General features: G+C 63.5%; 3 protein-coding genes across 3 annotated transcripts; all 3 read left to right on the forward strand.

The window, feature by feature from the left end:
* The first annotated feature begins 75 nt into the window (after nt 1–75).
* Nucleotides 76–3,895, forward strand: ATP6AP1 (ATPase H+ transporting accessory protein 1). The gene is given in 9 exon segments (XM_078849995.1): nt 76–604; nt 890–1,083; nt 1,453–1,493; nt 1,776–1,861; nt 2,159–2,185; nt 2,187–2,407; nt 2,542–2,589; nt 2,968–3,202; nt 3,385–3,895. Coding segments are annotated over 9 exon segments (1,221 nt in total). The 5' UTR covers nt 76–445; the 3' UTR covers nt 3,595–3,895.
* A 461-nt stretch (nt 3,896–4,356) lies between these two features.
* Nucleotides 4,357–12,397, forward strand: GDI1 (GDP dissociation inhibitor 1). The gene is made up of 11 exons (XM_078849994.1): nt 4,357–4,509; nt 6,582–6,689; nt 6,970–7,069; nt 7,179–7,313; nt 7,635–7,833; nt 8,259–8,390; nt 8,546–8,645; nt 9,085–9,256; nt 9,562–9,706; nt 10,133–10,187; nt 11,425–12,397. The coding sequence occupies exons 1-11, from the start codon at nt 4,465–4,467 to the stop codon at nt 11,575–11,577; spliced, it is 1,344 nt and encodes a 447-aa protein (XP_078706120.1). The 5' UTR covers nt 4,357–4,464; the 3' UTR covers nt 11,578–12,397.
* A 1,304-nt stretch (nt 12,398–13,701) lies between these two features.
* FAM50A (family with sequence similarity 50 member A) lies at nt 13,702–17,628 on the forward strand. Its single transcript, XM_078850139.1, has 13 exons — nt 13,702–14,208; nt 14,604–14,688; nt 14,869–14,968; nt 15,283–15,428; nt 15,629–15,705; nt 15,820–15,886; nt 16,121–16,182; nt 16,298–16,374; nt 16,464–16,518; nt 16,957–17,005; nt 17,164–17,234; nt 17,321–17,431; nt 17,527–17,628. Exons 1-13 carry the CDS (start codon nt 14,098–14,100, stop codon nt 17,533–17,535), a joined length of 1,020 nt encoding a protein of 339 aa, XP_078706265.1. The 5' UTR covers nt 13,702–14,097; the 3' UTR covers nt 17,536–17,628.
* Nucleotides 17,629–19,577: the final 1,949 nt, after the last annotated feature.

Here is a 19,577-nt window from a genome sequence, read left to right on the forward strand (position 1 = left end):
ACGCGCCTAATCTCAGAGTCCCCACAACACCTCCGCCCCCTGAGTATTTCTGCCTTATACTGCCCGCCCCCCATCCCCTTACCTGTCTTGCTCCTACCCCCGTGCCCACTGTGCTAGTGGGGCTCAGCCTGGGGTTTCAGCAGCTGGGGTACGTGCCCTGTTGCCAGGTGGGGTCTGTGGGGGAGCGCTCCAACTGCTGGGGTGTGTCCGGGGTCCCAGCTCCCTGAGGGCTATGGGGCAGGCAATTACCTTAGTGGGGACAGCCACACAGGGCTCCCAGAACCCAGCCTGGGTCCTGTCACTGGGGGGGGAGGGGGGTTTGCTCCCCCTCGTCCCCTCCCAGACCCTCTGTAAGGGGAAGTGAGCCCAGCCCCCCAGTCATGTGACCAGTGACTGATCTCTGTATAAGATTCCAGCTTTTGTCCCCCCCCCCCCCCCCAAATACATGTATCATGCCCACGGGGAGGGAGCTCGGCCTGGGGGGGCCTCAAATTGCCCCGCATTAACGCGCTCTCACCCCCCCACCCAGCTCAGCCTGGAGGATTTCACGGCATATGGGGGTGTCTTCGGCAATAAACCCGACAGCGCCTTCCCCAACCTGGAGGTGAGCAAGGGGGTCCCTGACAGAGCTGGGGGGGCTGCGGGTGGGGGCCCTGGCGTGGCTGGGAGGGGGATAGGTGGCAGAGGCTATGGGTCAGGAGTGAGGGGCTGCTGTGGGTCGGGGGTGAGGGGCTCTTGGGGGGTGGCAGGGGATCCAATGAGGCTGTGGGTTGGGGTGAAGGGCGTGGGGGGGTCAGGGGCCCTGATGGGGCTGTGGGTCGGGGTGAAGGGCTCTGGGGGGCTGTGCATCAAGTGCCTGTCTCTAACTCCCCCTGACACACACACGCAGAGAGCCCTGGCGGGGGCCCCCTCAACTCTGATGCTCCCAGCTGTGCAGGGGGTGGCAGCCGCCGGCGTCCTGGGGCTGCTGAAGGAGAAGCTGGGGCTGAGCCCCCTGCATGTGGAGCCGGGCACCCTGCGGGAGCTGCGACTCAACGCCAGCCTGCCCGCCCTGCTGCTGGTGCGGCTGCCCTACGCTGCCGGGTACGTGCCCCGTGTCCCCCCGATGGCCTGCCCTGCCCCCCGACAGCCTGCCCGCCCTGCTGCTGGTGCGGCTGCCCTATGCTGCCGGGTACGTGCCCCACTGCCTCCCACCCCCAGGGCCTACCCTGTCCTGATCTCACCACTGCCTGCCCTGCCCTGCTACTCCTGACCTGTCCTGACTTCCCCCTTCCACAGTCTGGCTGCCCTGCACTGCCCAGGTCTGTGGCCATGGCTCTGGGTTCACCCCCTAGAGAGTGTGACTGGCTGGGCTGGGGGGGACGTGGGCTTGGAGGTCCCAGCAAGGGACACACTTCGGGGGCGGGGGGCTGTGATGTCTCCTCCCCCTGATGTGCTGCTCTTCATCTCCAGCTCCAGCCTCATGGCCCCCAAGGAGGTGCTAACGAGCAATGGTGAGTCTGGTCCCCCACGGCCACTTCCCTCACCAGATCCTGGGTCCTCCGCCTTATATGGTTGGATCTGTCTCCCTGCCCCCAATGGCTGGGTCTCCCAGCCTCCCTTCATACCCAGCCCCCATTGCTGGATCCTCCCCGTTTCCCCACTGAAGTGCCCCAATTGGTGGGGGGAGCAACCCACCCGGTAGGGTGGGTCAGTGTTTAGGGGCTGGCTGTGGGGTTAGCTGGGGTGGGGAGCCGGGGGACAGGGCTGTTAACCCTGGACATGTCTGCCCCCAGATGAGATCATCGGGCAGGTGCTCAGCGCCCTGGAGGAGGAGGATGTGCCCTACACAGCGCTGCTGACGGCCGGAGCCCCCTCACGGGTATGTCTCCCCCCCAACCGCCCCCCCTCCAGGGACGTCTCTTCCCCCACCCCCACTGACACCCCCCTCCCCTGGCAGGGGGCCCCCTCACGGGTATGTCCCCATGTTTAGTGTCCGAGCCCTGGCCATGCATCTCTCCTGGGAATGTCCTGGTCACACTGACCACCCCCTTAGCTGCGTACTCTGGTACCCCCCTTCATCCTCCCTTACCTCAGGAGGCCTGCCGTAACCCTTGAGCTGTGCCCCCCAGGTACTTCCTAACACTGCCCCCCAGCTCTCACCCCACCCTCTCCCCAGGTTCTCCGGGATGTCTCCGGGGTGGCCCCCCGGGGGGGTGGGCCGCCAGCTGCTGCAGAAGCCGACCCCAGCACCAGTGCAGCACCCCCCAGTGCGGTACCCCCTGACTGGGGAGCCCCGGATCCTCTTCTGGGCCCAGAACTTCTCCGTGGTCTGGGACAACAAGTGGGTCGACCTGACACCCCAAACATTTGGGGCCGAGGCCTCCGTCAACGTGAGCGGCTCGTCCTGGAGCGCCGGTGACTCCCGGTGAGAGCGGGGCTGTGGGTTTGGAGTGAGGGGGACTGGCAGAGCTGGGAGGAGCCCAGGACTGGTCTGGCAGGGGGCTGATGGTTGGGAGTGAGGGGCACCACCGGGGTCACTGTCTCTTTTCCCCTATCCAGGCTTGTGCTGAAGTATGCAAATGTTTTGGGGTCCCCTCTGACTGCCACGTGAGTATTTGGGGGGCTGGCTAGGCCTGGGAGAGATGTGGTGTCTGCTGTGGAGTGTCACTACATTGACTGGGGGTGCTGGGATATGCTGGGGGGTGACATGCGAGGGTTGGTTTGGCTGGGGGTGGCGGGGGGGTAATGGGGGGGGGGGAGGTTGCTGGTGTCTGCGGGTTCTGGGGGGATCACAGGGGATGGATCACTGATGATTTCCTGTTCATTCTCTCTGGGCCACCTGGCACTGGCCACTGTCAGACCTTTGGGCTGACCCAATATTGCCCTTCTTATGTTCTTATGCTGACCCTGGGGTGGCTTTGGGGGGTCTGGCTGGCCCTCTGGGGGTTCTGGATGAGCTGTTCTCCTCCCCCGCCGCCCCTCCAGGTTCCACATGACCAGCCGGTGGTTCCCTGTCTCGGGCCGGGACTGGTTCCAGCTGAGCCATCTGGAGCTGGCAAGGCCCTCGGCCAGGCCCACTGTGTTCAACGCCTCGCAGGTGACGGCTCCTAGCAACTACGCCTGGCGCTGTGCCCACCTCAGCAGCCTGCAGGCCTTCGGCGCTGGCCTTCAGCCGCAAAGCCCCAGCCCTGGCTGGGGGGTGCTGCTCCAGGATGTGCAGGTACCAGCTGGGATGCCTGGGTTCTCTCCTGGCTCTGGGAGGGGAGTGGGGTCTAGTGGGGGGAGGAGGGGGGCTGGGAGCCAGGATGCCTGGGATCTCTCCTGGGCCTGGGAGGGGAGTTAGGGTCGGCGGAGGAGGGCAAGTAGCCTGGCTTCATCTAACCCCCTCTCATCCCCCCCCAGCTGCAGGGGTTCAACGTGACGGGCCTGCGGTTCTCCTACGCCAGCGACTGTGCCGGGTTCTTTGCACCGGGCACCTGGATGGGGCTTCTCACGGCCCTGCTGCTCGGCGCCATCTTCGCCTGCGGCCTGCACATGCTGCTAGGCCTCAAGACCATGGACCGCTTTGACGACCCCAAGGGGGCCACCATCGCGGTGCCCCAGGGCGAGTAGGGAGGGCCTGGGTCCTGCTGCCCCCTGAGCTGGGATCCCCTGGCTCTGGGGGGGGGGGGAGTCCAGCATCTCCCCTAACCCTGCCCTGCCCCTGCTCCTGGCCAGGGGCCTCCCCAGTGCTCGAGGCTGGGGGGGTGTAGACGGCTGTGGCTGCTGTCACCTGGGGGCTACCCCCTACCCCCCCTGCTGTGCGTTAACCCCCCCAATGGCTGGGCTGGGGACTTATCCTGTATTTATTGGGGGGCTATTAGGCCCCCCCTCCTCTCCCCCCAGCCCCTTAATAAAGAGTGTCTGGGCCCTGCCTCTGTGTCCGTCTGTCTGTTTGGGGGGCGTAGGGAGCCGGGGGGGGGGTGGGGGGCTACTTTGTCTGGCGGAGGGAGCTGGGAGTGGTGTGTAGACCGAACTCGTTTGTGGCGGAGGGATCGCGTGGAGAAACATAAACTTGGGCCTTATTTCTGGCGGATGGAGACAGACTCGGGGGGCGGTGCAGCGAGAGCACTTATTTATCCGGCGGAAGGATGTGGGCGGACTTTTTACGCTGGGGCGAAGGCTACGCTTCAGAGTGGGGTTAGTTTTTGTTCGGCGGAGGGATACCGTGGTTACCTACGCACATCGGCTCTCTCTTGGCGGAAGGTGCCCACCTGTGGCGGTGAAGAGGCCCTGCCCCGGCGCTTGACTGCAGGCGGAGGGGGCGGTGCAGGGGGGGATCGGGTGAAGCGCCTTCGCCGGGACTTGTTACCAGGCGGAGGGATCCGGGGTGTGGTACACAGAGACCGGAACTCGTTTCCAGGCGGAGGGATCTGGGGCGGACGGCGCTGCGGCCCAGGCTGGCTCCGCTAGGGCGGGGGAGGCGGGTCAGGAGCTGCCGCCATGGACGAGGACTACGACGTGATTGTGCTGGGCACCGGGCTGACCGTGAGTCTGGGGGCGGCTCCCCATTGCACCCCGGGGCGTGGGACCCCCTGCGGACCCCACTGCACACCCCAATGTATCCCCTCATTGCACCGCCTGCAACCTCCCTTTGCACCCCAGGTGTGGGACCCCCTGCGAACCCCCTTATTGCAACTCCCCCAAGGCAACCCCTGCACCCCCTCATTGCACCCCCTGCAACCTCCCTTTGCACCCCAGGTGTGGGATCCCCTACGGACCCCCTATTGGAACTCCCCCAAGGCAACCCTTGCACCCCCTGCAACCTCCCTTTGCACCCCAGGTGTGGGACCCCCACTGCACACCCCAATGCACCCCCTTATTGCACTCCCTGCAACCTCCCTTTGCACCCCAGGTGTGGGACCCCCTGCGAACCCCCTTATTGCAACTCCCCCAAGGCAACCCCTGCACCCCCTCATTGCACCCCCTGCAACCTCCCTTTGCACCCCAGGTGTGGGACCCCCAATGCACCCCCTCATTGCACTCCCTGCAACTTCCCTTTGCACCCCCTCATTGCACCCCCTGCAACCTCCCTTTGCACCCCAGGTGTGGGACCCCCTGCACACCCCCACTGCACACCCCAATGCACCCCCTCATTGCACCGCCTGCAACCTCCCTTTGCACCCTAGATGTGGGATCCCCTGCACCCCCTCATTGCACCCCCTGCAACTTCCCTTTGCACCCCAGGTGTGGGACCCCCAATGCACCCCCTCATTGCACTCCCTGCAACTTCCCTTTGCACCCCCTCATTGCATCCCCTGCAACCTTCCTTTGCACCCCAGGTGTGGGACCCCCTGCGGACCCCCTATTGCAACTCCTCCAAGGCAACCCCTGCACCCCCTCATTGTACCCCCTGCAACCTCCCTTTGCACCCCAGGTGTGGGACTCCCTGCGAATCTCCTTATTGCAACTCCCCCAAGGCAACCCCTGCACGCCCTCATTGCACCCCCTGCAACCTCCCTGTGCACTCCAGGTGTGGGACCCCCTGCGAACCCCCTTATTGCAACTCCCCCAAGGCAACCCCTGCACGCCCTCATTGCACCCCCTGCAACCTCCCTGTGCACTCCAGGTGTGGGACCCCCTGCGGACCCCCTATTGGAACCCCCCCAAGGCAACCCCTGCACATCCCTCTGGCATGGCAACCCCCATTGCAGCCCCTAATGTACCCCATAGTGACCCATGCACCCTCCCCACTGCAGCTCCCCCATTGCACCCACCTCTGGGGACCCTGCTGGACACTCCCATCATTGCAACCTCTGCTTTTCCTCCCTCTGTCTCTCTCTTCTACTTGTGTCCCTCAGCCCCCCACGGTAATATTTCCACCCCCGTGTCTCCTCCACGTGCACCCCTCTACTGCACCCACTTCTGGGCACCCCACTAGACTCTTATTGGAACCTCCCCCACTGTTCTCCCCTTTCTGTGCACCCCCTGCACCCCCTCCCTGGGGCACCCACCCTAACCCATCACCCGTCATTCAGACCCCTCGTGCACCCTGCTCCCCCAGCACCCTGCAAATGGGGTATCCCCCATTAATACCCCCCTGCATCTCTGCCAACGGAGGGGGGGGAAGTGACCCCCCCACCCCCAGTTCAGCCCCTCCAGGATCGCAGAGCCTGGCCTCCCCCCATGTCTTCCCTGTAGCTCACATCAGGGTGCACCCAGCCAATGGCGCCATGCAGAGCCCCCTTACCCCCCCCACCCAGCTCTTGGCAGCTGGAGGCATCTTCCCTGTGCACCCCAAAGCTGCCTGTGCAAAAAGTGCCCCTCCGATTAACCTCGAGAGTCTCTAACCTCCCCCAGCACACCAGGTACAACTGGGCTGACCCATGCCTGCCACTCCCCACTGCACCCTAACTATAACCCTGCCCCCTTCCACACCCCAGCTCCTGACCCTGCGTGAGCTCCCCGCAGCCTCCTGCCCCATCCCGGATTGGGGCTGGCGCCCCCTAGAGGAAACACCCTGGGCCCCGTTCCCTGCCCCCCACGGCCGGATGGGAGCCCGGGCTCTGAGGTGGGGGGTCCCCGACGGCTCTGGCAATGACCCTTCCCCTGCCCCCCAGGAGTGCATCCTGTCGGGGATCATGTCGGTGAACGGGAAGAAGGTTCTGCACATGGACCGGAATCCCCACTACGGGGGAGAGAGCTCCTCCATCACCCCCCTGGAGGAGGTATGGGGCTGGGCCTTGGGGTGCGGGGGCACAGGGGAGTGTGTTTCAGGGGGGCAGTTTTGGGGTTGTGGGCCCCAGAGGAAACGGGTTTGATGGGGCAGGAGCTGGTTCAAGATGGGGTCTGTTTGCAGGGGCATGGGGATCCTCTGAAGGAGTGGGTTTGAGGTGGAGGGCAGATTTGGGGATGCAGAGGTTCCCCAGCAGGAGGACATGGGGGGCTGGTGCGGGGGTGCCTCAGGGACTGGGACAGGTGGCTCTAACTCTCTTTCCCCCCCCCCAGCTGTATAAACGCTTTGGGCTTCCCGAGGGGCCCCCCGAGTCCATGGGGCGTGGCCGGGACTGGAACGTTGACCTGATCCCCAAATTCCTCATGGCCAATGGTAAGGGGGGGCCCGGGGGAGTGGGAGCCTCAGAAATGGTGGGGTTTGGTGGAGGGGGTGGGGTGTCGCTCCAGTGCCCCCCCTCACCTTTGTGCTTCCCCCCCCCCAGGCCAGCTGGTGAAGATGCTGCTGTACACGGAGGTGACCCGGTACCTGGACTTCAAGGTGGTGGAGGGGAGCTTCGTCTACAGGGGGGGTCAGGTACACAAGGTGCCCTCCACCGAGACCGAGGCGCTGGCGTCCAGTGAGTGACACCCCCCCCACTGCCCTCTTCCTGGCACCACTGCCCCCCCTGCCTCCCCAATGGGACCCTCCCCACGAAGGAAGCCCCCCATTGCTCTGGGGACCCCCTGCTGTCCATCCGCCCTAGACTGCGGTGAGTTAGTGCCTCCCTGCAAGGGGATCGTGCCCCCTGGCCCCATTCCCTGAGGTGATGAGTGAGCCCCCCAGCCTGGTTTTTTCCCCGCACATAGCACCTTGCCCCGCCCCCAGTGCCCTCTGGCCACCACCACTCCATGCTAGTCTCTTCCCCCCCCACTAACAGCCCCCCCCCATCTCCCCACAGATCTCATGGGCATGTTCGAGAAGCGCCGGTTCCGGAAGTTCCTTGTCTTTGTGGCCAATTTTGACGAGAACGACCCCCAGACACTGGAGGGGGTCGACCCCCTTGGGACCCCCATGCGGGACGTGTACGAGCGCTTTGACCTGGGGCAGGACGTGATCGACTTCACAGGCCACGCACTGGCCTTGTACCGCACTGACGAGTGAGTCGTGGGGCCCACCCGGCTCCAGAGCTGACCATGGGGGGACCATGCCTGGTTCTGGGGGGGGCATCTGCCCCTCCCCCCCGGCATCATATCCCTGCAGCAAGTCCCCCGGGGGAGGTGGACACCCCCCTCCTTGACCAGCTTCCTGCCCAGGGGTCACTCCAAATGTCCAGGCAAGGGGCGTGGCCATTGTCTCCTGGGGGGCCCAGCCCCTGCCGCCTAGGCACCTCTGGGTCTCTGCAAAGATCACCCCGCCCCCGCCTAGTTAGCTGTGCAGCTCGTGGGGAAACTGAGGCACTCACACTATTCATACGAAATACGAAACCCCCTGCCCTGGACTCCCCCCCCAGCTCTGCAGGTGCCCCTCACTCCCAACCCGCAGTCCCAGCCCTGGGCCCCCCTCACCCCGTCTCTCCCCGCAGTTACCTGGACCAGCCCTGCCTGGAGACCATTAACCGGATCAAGCTGTACAGCGAGTCGCTGGCCCGTTACGGGAAGAGCCCGTACCTCTACCCACTCTACGGGCTGGGGGAATTGCCCCAAGGTTTCGCCAGGTGCGTTGTGGGGGGCAGGGCTCGTGCCACGCAGCAGGTGGGCTCCATCATGGGGGAGGTTGTAGGGGGGATGGCAGAGATCTCAGGGGTGCATGTCAGATGGGACCCCGATGCGGGGGCGGTGTCTGGTCTCCATGGTCTCTGTCCCACCGCAGGCTCAGCGCGATCTACGGGGGCACCTACATGCTGAACAAGCCTGTGGACGAGATCGTCCTGGAGAATGGCCGGGTCGTGGGGGTCAGGTCGGAGGGGGAGGTGAGTGGGGGGGAGGCACCAGCCTGGGTGGGCTGGATACATCCTAGCAACCCCCAGCCCAACACACACAGTGATTTTGGGGGGTCCCCACTAGGCCCCCCGTTAAATCTGAAGGGGAGTTCTCTGGTCTCCGTCAGTGACCCCTGCCCAGGGTATCGGGGGGCTGGCTTGTCCATCAGGGGCTGGGTTTGGGGTGCCTCTTCCCTGGGGAGGGGGGCTCAGGCCCAACCCCCAGTGGCTGCCCCCATTTCTCCTTCTCCTGGGGAAGGGGTTGCTTGTCGCTCCCCCCCCCAGCCCGGTTCCTGGCTCTGCTTTGGGGTACCCCTTGAGGGGGCCGCTTTACCCAGCAGGGAATTGGGGGGGAGCTGGGCTGGGGGTTTCCCACCTCTCTCTGGGCTCAGGCCTGGAGGCGGGGGCGCTGAATTCCTGTCCCTGCCAGGTGGCACGGTGCAAGCAGTTGATCTGCGACCCCAGCTATGTGCCAGAGCGAGTTCGTCGGGCCGGCCGGGTCGTCCGTGTCATCTGCATCCTGAGCCACCCCGTCCGTGGCACCAGCGAGGCCGGCTCCTGCCAGATCATCCTGCCCCAGAACCAGCTGGGCCGCAAGTCGGGTCAGCGCCGGGAAGGGACCGGGGCTGGGCCCATCCCTGGGAGCCTCCAACCCCCCTGTGGCATCACGCAGGGGACAGACGCGGGGGGCTGCGCCACGGGGGAGGGACGTACCGTGGGGGAGGACGGGCCCGGCCAGCACACTGAGTGCCCTGCGGGCCTCTACAGGCGAGTGGGTCACTGCAGGGGCATCGCCAGCTGCATTTCCTTGTCTCCCTGGCCCCTCGTTAACTGGGCAGACTCTGGGGGAAACTGAGGCATGCCCGCTGTTCTTACGAAGCCTCACGACCCATCCCCCCGCCCCCAGATATCTACGTCTGTCTGGTTTCCTGGGCCCACAACGTGGCTGCACCTGGGAAGTTCATCGCCATTGTCAGCACCACGGTGGAGACGCCGGAGCCGGAGCGGGAGGTGGAGCCGGCCCTGGAGCTGCTGCAGCCCATCGACCAGCAGTGAGGCGGGGGGATAGGGAGCCGGGTGAAGGGCTGGGACTTGGGGGCGGGAGCCTGGAACGCAGTGGGGAGGGGCATGGGGGGGTCCCTGGAGCCCCCCAAACCCACTAGCCTGTGGTGTCCCTCACCCTGGGCTGCCCAGGAGAGGTGTCTCCCAGCCCCCGTCACGGCCCTGTGCAGGCCCATGGGACGATGACGCCCAGCAGACCCGGACTCGCCACACGCCCTGCCCCCTGGCTTTGTACCAAACGCACGATCGGTGAATGAGGGGTCCCCAGGGTGCTGTCTGAGGAGCAGAGCCCCCGGGGGGAGATGCTGCTTGGCCAGGTGAGCTGGCAAGCGGGGGAGGGAGGAGCTCTGCGGGGTAAAGGCCTCTGGTGGGGGTGTGAGAGCTGTGACTCACCCTCTCTCCCCCTTCCTTGGCAGGTTTGTGGCCATCAGTGACTTGTACGATCCCACGGATGATGGCACAGAGAGCCAGGTGAGCGCTCCCCACAGGGAATTCCCACCCCCTCCCCCGTGGGACGTCCCATCTCCCCACCCCTGGCAAAATCTGCAGATGATACAAAACTAATCAAGATAGTTAAGTCCCAGGCAGACTGCGAAGAGCTACGAAGGGATCTCCCAAAACTGGGTGACTGGGCAACAAAATGGCAGGTGAAATTCAGTGCTGATAAATGCAAAGTGATGCACGTGGGGAGACATAATCCCAGCTAGACATATACAATGATGGGGGCTAAATTAGCTGTTACCTGAGAGGGGGATTTTGGAGTCACTCTGGCTAGTTCTCTGAACACATCCGCTCAATGGGCAGTAGCTGTCAAAAAAGCGACCAGAATGTTGGGAATCGTTCGGAAAGGGAGAGAGAGTAAGACTCAAAATATCATGTTGCCTCTGTATTAAACCCATGGGATGCCCACACCTTGAATCCTGTGCGCAGATCTGGTCGCCCCATCTCAAAATGATATATTGCAACTGGAAAAGATACAGCAACGGGCAACAAAAATGAATAGGGGTCTGGAACGGCTGCCATACGAGGAGAGATTCATAAAACTGGGATTTTTCAGTTTGGAAAAGAGATGACTAAGGGGCGATCTGATAGAGGTCTATAAAATCATGACCAGTGTGGAGAAAGTGAATAAGGAAGCGTTATTTACCCCTTCTTATAACACACGAACTAGGGGTCACCGTATGAAGTGAATAGGCAGCAGGTTTAAAACAAACAGGGGGAAGTGTTTCTTCACACAAGGCACCGTCAGCCTCTGGAACTCCTTGTCCGAGGAGGTTGTGAAAGCCAAGACTATAACAGGGTTCAGACAAGAGCTAGATAAGTTCATGGAGGTTGGTCCCTCAATGGCTATTAGCCAGGCTGGGCAGGGAGGGTGTCCCTGGCCTCTGTTTGCCAGTAGCCGGGCCTGAACGACGGGGGATGGATCACTGGATAATTGCCCTGCTCTCTTCATTCCCTCTGGGGCATCTGGGACTGGCCATGCTCGAAAGACGGGATACTGGGCTAGCTGGACCTTTGGGCTGAGCCAGCCTGGCCCTTCTGATGCTGCATCGGGGTGTCCCATGGGCTGGGGTGTCAGGGTGCTCATGGGGGATGGATGCATGGTAGGTAGGGGGTGTGCTGGGGGCGGAGCACGGAAGGGAGCAAGTGCAAACTCCCCCCCCAGGTAACACTGTGTTAATCTCCACCCCCACCCCCTCACCCCCAGATTTTCTGCTCCCGGTCATACGATGCCACCACCCACTTCGAGACGACCTGTGACAACATCAAGGACATTTACCGGCGCATGGTCGGCACCGCCTTTGACTTCGAGAGCATGAAACGGCGCCAGAGCCATGTCTGCGGGGAGGATGAGCCGTGACCCCTGCTGGGGCCAGCTGGAACCCCCCCAAAAACACCCCCCCAGCTGGGGCCAGCTGGGACCCCCCATCTCCACCGGGGCCTGCTCCCCGCAGCACAGGGACCAGCTGTGACTTCTCCCACATCTGCACCAGGACCAGTCCCCCTCACCAGGGCCAGCTGTGACTTGTGACTCTCCCCCCCCCCCCCCCAAAATCCAATGCTGCTCCCTCCCTTCCCCCCCCCCAATTCAGTACCTCCCTAAGTACCAGGAACAGTTGCAGCCCATCACCCCACCCCACAGCTGCTGCCCCAAGCAGGGACCAAGCCTGGCACTACCCTGACCCCCATCACCTCCCTGGGGGAATCTTGCTCCGCCCCCTCCTCTCCTAGGGGCAGCTCTGTAGGGCACCATTAAGGCCCAGGGTACCTTCCCCCCACATCAGGGGGCAGGGGAGATGTCTTGGTGTGTGTGGGGGGGGTCACCCCACTGTCCCAAAGCTGGTCCCATTTCCCCTGTGCCCCCCGTCTCGTATCCGCCCCCCGCCGTAGCTGTGTAGGGGGGCAGGTTCCTGTATGCCATGGGGGGGGCAGTGCTCCCCCCAGCACCTGCTGCTCGCTGTAATTTATTTTAAGTTATTATTAGTACTGGACCAGGGCCAAGAGAGAGGGAAGAGCTGGGGGGGCAGGGCCGCCCCTGTTCCCGGGGGAGGCTCTGGCTGGGGTGTGCCCCCCAGGTCCCACACTGTCCTTGTTTAACAATGACTGTGAGGGGGGGAAGGCTTGCCCCCCCCCCCCCCGCTGCTCAATTGTCACCAGGCAATAAAGTTACTTTAGTCTAACCCTGCTCCTGCTTCCTGAGGGTGGGACGGGGGGAGTGGCTGATACCTGGCTGGGGTGGGGGGAAATGGTGACACATGGGGGGCTGGGTACGTGGGGCGGATGGCGGGGGGTGGGTACCCGGGTGGGGGGGAGGATGGCGGCGCATGGGGGGGCGGGTACCCGGGTCGGGGGAGGGGTGGATGGCTGCACATGGGGGGGCGGGTACCCGGGTGTCAGAGACGTAGGGGGGACGGCATGGGGGGGCAGGTACCTGGGTTGGGGGAGGGGCGGATGGTGGCACACGGGGGGGGGAGGTACCTGGGTTGGGGGAGGGATGGGGGGTGGGTACCGGGGGGTGGATGGCAGCACATGGGGGGCAGGTACCCGGGTTGGGGGAGGGGCAGATGGCGGCACGGGGCGGGGCTGGTACCCGGGTAAGGGGGGAATGATGGCGGTACATGGGGGGGCGGGTACCCGGGTTGGGGGAGGGGCAGATGGCGGCACGGGGCGGGGCTGGTACCCGGGTAAGGGGGGAATGATGGCGGTACATGGGGGGGCGGGTACCCGGGTTGGGGGAGGGGCAGATGGCGGCACGGGGCGGGGCTGGTACCCGGGTAAGGGGGGGAATGATGGCGGTACACGGGGGGGCGGGTACCCGGGGAGGGGCGGATGGCAGCACATGGGGGGGGCAGGTACCCAGGTGGGGGGGGTGGGTGGTGTTACACGGGGGGGCGGGTACCCGGGTAGGGGGAGGACACGGGGGGGCGGGTACCCGGGTAGGGGGAGGGGTCCCCCAGCCGCCGCACAACCCCGCTCCCGCCGCCCTTCCCCTTGCGGTGACCGCCCACTCCCGACAGCCTCTGCGGCTCCCTCAGGGCACCGCATACCTTCATTTGCATAATGGGGCGGGGCAGCGGCTGCCCTGCGTCACTCGGCGGACGGCGCGTGCGGGTGACGTCGCGTCAGCTGGGTGCCGCGGAGCTGCCCCGGGGTCCTGCGGGCCCGACCGGAAACGCCGCCGGGATCCCCCCACGTGATCCGCCGGGAAACCCCCCTGGAGACCCCTCCCGCGTCACCCGCTAGGGCTTCCCCGGCCCCCCCGGCTCCAGAGACCCCCCCCAGCCTCTGCCCCGCCCCCCCCCGCTCCAGAGACCCCCCCAACTTCTGCCCCGGCTCCAGAGACCCCCCCAGCCTCTGCCCCGCCCCCCCCCCGCTCCAGAGACCCCCCCAACTTCTGCCCCGGCTCCAGACACCCCCCCCAACTTCTGCCCCGGCCCCCCCGCTCCAGCACCCCCCCCCAGCTCCAGAGACCCTACCGACCCCCCAGCCTCTGCCCCGGCTCCAGAGAACCCCCAACACCCCAGCCTCTGCCCTGGCCCCCCCCCACCCCGGCTCCAAAGACCCCCCCCCAGCCTCTGCCCCAGACCCCTGCCAGCTCCAGTCCCCACCAATCCCGCCGTGGGACCCCCCCAGTCCGATTCTCGGGTCCGCAACAACCCTCTGGGATTCCCCGTTTCCGGGGACCTCCCCAGCCTCTGCCACCTGCCTAGGGGCTGCCCCCCCAGTGACCCCCCTACCTTTTCCCCCATATCCAGGACCACCAGGCCGCAGCTGGCCACAGGGCTCCTGACCTCCCCCCATTACATCCCCTCCACCGACCCTTCCTAGGGTCCCTCCTCAGCCCCCCGGGCCCCTGTGGGTTGTGCCCCCCGCCCCCAGCATGGCGCAGTACAAGGGGGCGGCCAGCGAGGCCGGCCGGGCCCTGCAGCTGATGAAGAAGCGGGAACGGCAGCGGGAGCACATGCAGCAGATGAGGCAGCGCATCGCGGAGGTGGGGGGCTGGGGGGGCAGAGGGATGCAGAGCTCCTGGGGCAGTGTTGAGATGGGGGGGGCAGAGGGATCCAGAGCTCCTGGGGCAGTGTTGGGGGCTGGGGGGGGGCAGAGGGATCCAGAGCTCCTGGGGCAGTGTTGGGGGCTGGGGGGGGGCAGAGGGATCCAGAGCTCCTGGGGCAGTGTTGAGATGGGGGGGGGGCAGAGGGATCCAGAGCTCCTGGGGCAGTGTTGAGATGGGGGGGGCAGAGGGATGCAGAGCTCCTGGGGCAGTGTTGAGATGGGGGGGCAGATGCTCTGGGGGCGGGGAAAGTGCGGAGACCGGGGGTAGGGGGTAGGGCATATTGGGCAGAATGGCCCCCCCACTTCCTCATGCCCCACCCCCCACCCCCACAGGAGAACATCATGAAGTCGAACATCGATAAGAAGTTCTCCGCTCATTACGACGCAGTGGAAGCAGAACTAAAATCCAGCACTGTGGGTGAGTGTGGGCAGGGGACCCAGAAGTCTGCCCCCCCCCCAAAAAAACCCAAAAAACTAGACCCCACTCCCCTCCCAGAGCTGGGGAAAGAACCCAGGAGTCCTGGCTCCCAGCCTCCCTTGCTCCAGTGCTGGGAGAGAACCCAGGCGTCCTGACACCCCCCCACCCCCACCCCTCCAGGCCTGGTGACCCTGAACGACATGAAGGCCAAGCAGGAGGCCCTGGTGAAGGAGCGGGAGAAGCAGCTGGCCAAGAAGGAGCAGTCCAAGGAGCTGCAGCTGTGAGTGGGGCGCCGGGGGGTGGTGTCTGACTGCTGGGCTCCCCTGCCAACCTGCGGGGGGGGGGTCATTGTGTGTCCTCTCTGATGGAGGGGGCCCTTTTGAGGGGGTATTTCCTGTCAGGGGACCCCAGCTCCTCTGGCTTCCACTCTTCTCTCCAAGGTGGGGACCCATGTCTGGGGGCCCTGTTGCGGGACTGATCCCCCTGTGCTATGGGGCACCAACCACCAGGTTTGAGGTTCCCGTGGGGCACTGACCCCTGTCATTGGATGCTGGACCCTCCCCCCCCCGGGGTACTAACCACCCCCCCCCCCAGGAAGCTGGAGCGGCTGCGGGAGCGGGAGCGGAAGCAGGAGCAGAAACGGAAGATCTCCAGTCTGTCCTTTACCCTGGACGACGACGAGGAGGAGGAGGAGGAGGAGGAGCAGCTGGAGGAGGAAGAGCCAGAGCTGGAGAAAGAGGGTGGGTGGGGTGGGAGGGCTGGGCTGGAAGGGGCACTGTGGGGCCAGGCTGGTGGTGGGGTGTGTAAGGGAGCTGGGGGGCTGTAGGGGGCGCTGTCGGGCAGGGGGCAGTCAATAGGAGGTGCAGTGGGGGGCTGGGGAAGCAGGGCAGCCTGGGAGTGGGGTCTCAGGGGGGGGGTCTCATTCCCATTCTCCCTACAGAGCTGCCCCCCAAGAAGCGCAAACTGGGAAAGAATCCAGACGTGGACACCAGCTTCCTGCCGGATCGGGACCGCGAGGTACTAGATCGACATCACACACACGCCTCCCCCGAGCCGGGCTCCCAGGGTAACCTGGGAGCCAGGCCCTCCCCGACTGAGCTGTATCTCCCCCCCGCACCCCCCCACCCCTAGGAGGAGGAGAACCGCCTGCGCGAGGAGCTGCGCCAGGAGTGGGAGGCCAAGCAGGAGAAGATCAAGAGTACGTGGCCAGGGGAACTGCGCGCCACTGGGTCTTGGGGGGATGCTGGGCCTGGTGGGGAGATGGGATGGAAGGGGGGTTGGAGCCATTACTGGGTTTGGGGGGGTGCGGAAGGGGGAGGATTCTGGCTGTCAGGGGGCATTGGGGAGGGAGGTTGTAGCTGAGGGGGTTGGACGGGATTGGGGGGAGGACTGTCCCCTCCCCCCATTGACCCATGCCTCTTTCCCCCCCCAGGTGAGGAGATTGAAATCACCTTCAGCTACTGGGATGGCTCCGGCCACCGGCGCACGGTCAAGGTGAGTGTGTGTGGAGGGGGGGCAGAGGAGCTGTCCCAGCCCTGTAGGGGAGATGGATGGGGTGGGGGGGGGGGGAGGGCTGTCTCAGCCCTGACCTCCCCCATTTCCCCCCCAGATGAAGAAAGGGAACACCATGCAGCAGTTCCTGCAGAAAGCCCTCGAGATCCTGCGCAAGGACTTCAGCGAGCTCAGGTTGCAGGGGGGAAGGGCGTGGCTGGGGCAGGTGCATACTGGGGAGGTGGGTTGAGGCTGGCATTTCTGACAACTGCCTCCCACCCCAGGTCAGCCGGAGTGGAGCAGCTCATGTACATCAAGGAGGACCTAATCATCCCCCATGTAAGTGGTTCCCAGGGTCCTCTGCCCCCACTCCCTGCCCCAGGAGCTGTGCAGTGGCCATTACACCCCCAGCCCTGCTCCTGAGAGGGTTAGTGCCCACTCCCCTGAGCCTCAGCCCAGATTTGAGGGCAGCATCTTTTCCCCCCAGGTCAACTGCAGGGGTAGGGGCTCTCCCCTGCCCTGTGCCCTCCCAGCTGGAGTGTGACAAACGGGTTTATTAGCTTGTTAGCACAGAAATCTGGGACTTTCAGTGACATCTGTCTTGGGGGGAATCCAGGGCAGCACTGACACCCCCCCCCCACCCCCTCAGGCTGGTCCTTGCAGGGGCTGGGCTGGGCTGCATAGTGTCTGCTGGTCTCTCACCCCACCACTGGGGAAACTGAGGCACATAGCACGAAGGGATGTGGAATTTTAACTCTTTCCCTCCCCCTCTGCCAGCATCACAGCTTCTACGACTTCATTGTGACTAAAGCAAGAGGGAAAAGTGGTGAGTCTCTCCCCCCGCCCCCCCCCATGGCCTAGTCGCATTTGGCCCCATTACTCAGGGGGGGAGGGGGGAGGAATCCCGAGTGTCATGTTGAAAGGGATTTGGGGCATGCTGGGGGGAGACAGGAAGGAGACAACTAACCTCCCCCAACTCCCCAGGGCCGCTCTTCAACTTTGATGTTCATGAGGATGTGAGACTCCTGAGTGATGCCACTGTGGAGAAGGATGAGGTGAGGAACAGGCCCAGGTGCAGTGGGGAGAGCCAACCCCAACCCCAACCCCACTGAGCTCTTTCTCTCCCTCCCCCCCCCCGCAGTCCCATGCTGGGAAGGTCGTCCTCCGCAGCTGGTATGAGAAAAACAAGCACATCTTCCCGGCCAGCCGCTGGGAGCCCTACGACCCTGAGAAGAAGTGGGACAAGTACACAGTGAGTTGGGGGGGAGGGCGTGGTGTGTGCTTGGGGCGGGTGGCAAGGCAGCAGTGAGCTGCCACCTCCTCCCATAATTCTCTCTCTTTTCCCAGATCCGATGAGGGGTGCTAGCTCTGGATTCCTGCCTGTGGCTCCCCTGGTGGTCATATTCTCTCCTCGCCCTCCCCCCCAATAAATCTGTTTTCCATCCCCTCTCCAACTGTTGTAGTTTACTTATTTCCTCCAAGAGGGAGGGATGCTAAACATCCTGTAGACAGTCTTACACAGGCATTTTTTATTGGTGTACAGAAATACAGCTTGATCTGGGTGCCTCATCCACTAATTTAAGTGGGGGTGGGGGGGGAGTACTGGGTGTTACACAAAATAACACAACTAAACTCTAGGGTACAGATGTGGAGACCTGCATGAAAACCTCCTAAGCTTAGTTTGGTAAAACCCTTGGATCTGAGAAAGTAGAAGTAAATAGAAATAAAGGATACCTTACAGGGTAATTAGATTCAAAAGTTACAAAACACAGTTCTTTTCTCAGCCATTTAAAGAAATCATAATCTAACACATACATAGCTAGATTACTTAGAATTTTAGTGAAAGACTCCATTCCTGTTCTATCCCTGGCAAAAGCAGCATACAGACAGACCTTTGAGTGTCTTCCTCTGACCAGGAGGGATTTATAGTCACCGAATAAGTTTTTGGACCTATGCTGGGGCCCTCTGGTGTTGAGGTTGCATAGGAAAAAAATTATCTCTGTTCTGGCCCCAAGTTGGACTTCCTTTCCAGCAGCCCCATTTATTTGAGCTTGAAACTGCAGCAGACTGTATATACACACAGAGAATATGAAACAATACCTCCTCCCACCCCACTGTCCTGCTGGTTGGTAATAACTTATTTCTTACAACTACAATACCCACCTGCAGAAGTCAGAAGTTACCTACTACAGGACAGGCCTAACAAAGAAAATAATAGAACGCCACTAGCCGTCACTACAACCTATCCTGAATACAGACAGCCCCCCCCCAACCTGAAGCAAATACTCACCAACAACCACTAACCCAGGAACTTATCCTTGCAACATTCATAAACCAGTCAGAGGACACTTAAATCTCTCTGGTCACGCAACCACAGACATGAAGGTTGCTATTGCAAATTGGATACTATTAATTTAGGCTTAAATAGAGACTGGGAATGGCTAAGTCATTATGCAAGGTAGCCTGTTTCCCCTTGTTTTTTCCCACCCCAGACGTTCTGGTTTAACTTGGAGAGTGGTCAGTTTGGATGAGCTATTACCAGCAGGAGAGTGAGTTTGTGGGGGGGGGCGGAGGGTGAGAAAACCTGGATTTGTGCTGGAAATGGCCCACCTGATGATCACTTTAGATAAGCTATTACCAACCAGCAGGAGAGTGGGGCGGGAGGGGGTATTGTTTCATGGTCTCTGTGTGTATATAAAGTCTGCTGCAGTTTCCACAGCATGCATCCGATGAAGTGAGCTGTAGCTCACGAAAGCTCAAATAACTTGGTTCGTCTCTAAGGTGGCCGAGTCCTCCTCTTCTTTTCGCGGCTACAGAGGAACACGGCTGCTCCGCTGACGCCTGTTCTTAGCCTGTTACAGGGACAAACCTATTGAACATTCATATAAAGTAGCGGAGACCACGTCAACTCTTCGGGGGGCCATTAACGTCGGCTCCCCCGTTCGGGGGGCCACAGACACCGGCGGGGGGGGCGGCTGACCGGGGATAAACCTCTGACCCCCCCCCGGTTCCTCGTCAATAGCCGGGCCCCCGCAGGCATCTGATGAAGTGGGTTTTCCTCCTGCTCGGACCAACGCGGCGGCGGCCCGGAACCCCCCCCCCCGTGCTCCGAGACCGGCCCCCCCCGGGCCCCCGTTCCCAGCGCCAGGCTACCGCCGGGGGGGGGGCACCCGGGGACCGGCCGAGCCAGGCTGCAGAGCGACGCTCGCAAACCGGCCGGGCGGCGGCGGCGGCTGGAAAGAGGCCCCCGGACGCCTGGGTCCCGTGCCGGACGGGCAGCCCCGCCCCCTCCTCCCCTGCTCCGGAGGCAGCAGCCACCGCCGCTCCCCGCGCGGGGGCCGCCCCCGGCTTTATCCCCCCGGCCGCGCCGCGCCATTGGCCGCCTCCCGGCCCCGCCC

This window comes from Lepidochelys kempii, chromosome 23, assembly GCF_965140285.1.
Source record: "Lepidochelys kempii isolate rLepKem1 chromosome 23, rLepKem1.hap1, whole genome shotgun sequence".
NCBI lineage: Eukaryota > Metazoa > Chordata > Testudines > Cheloniidae > Lepidochelys > Lepidochelys kempii.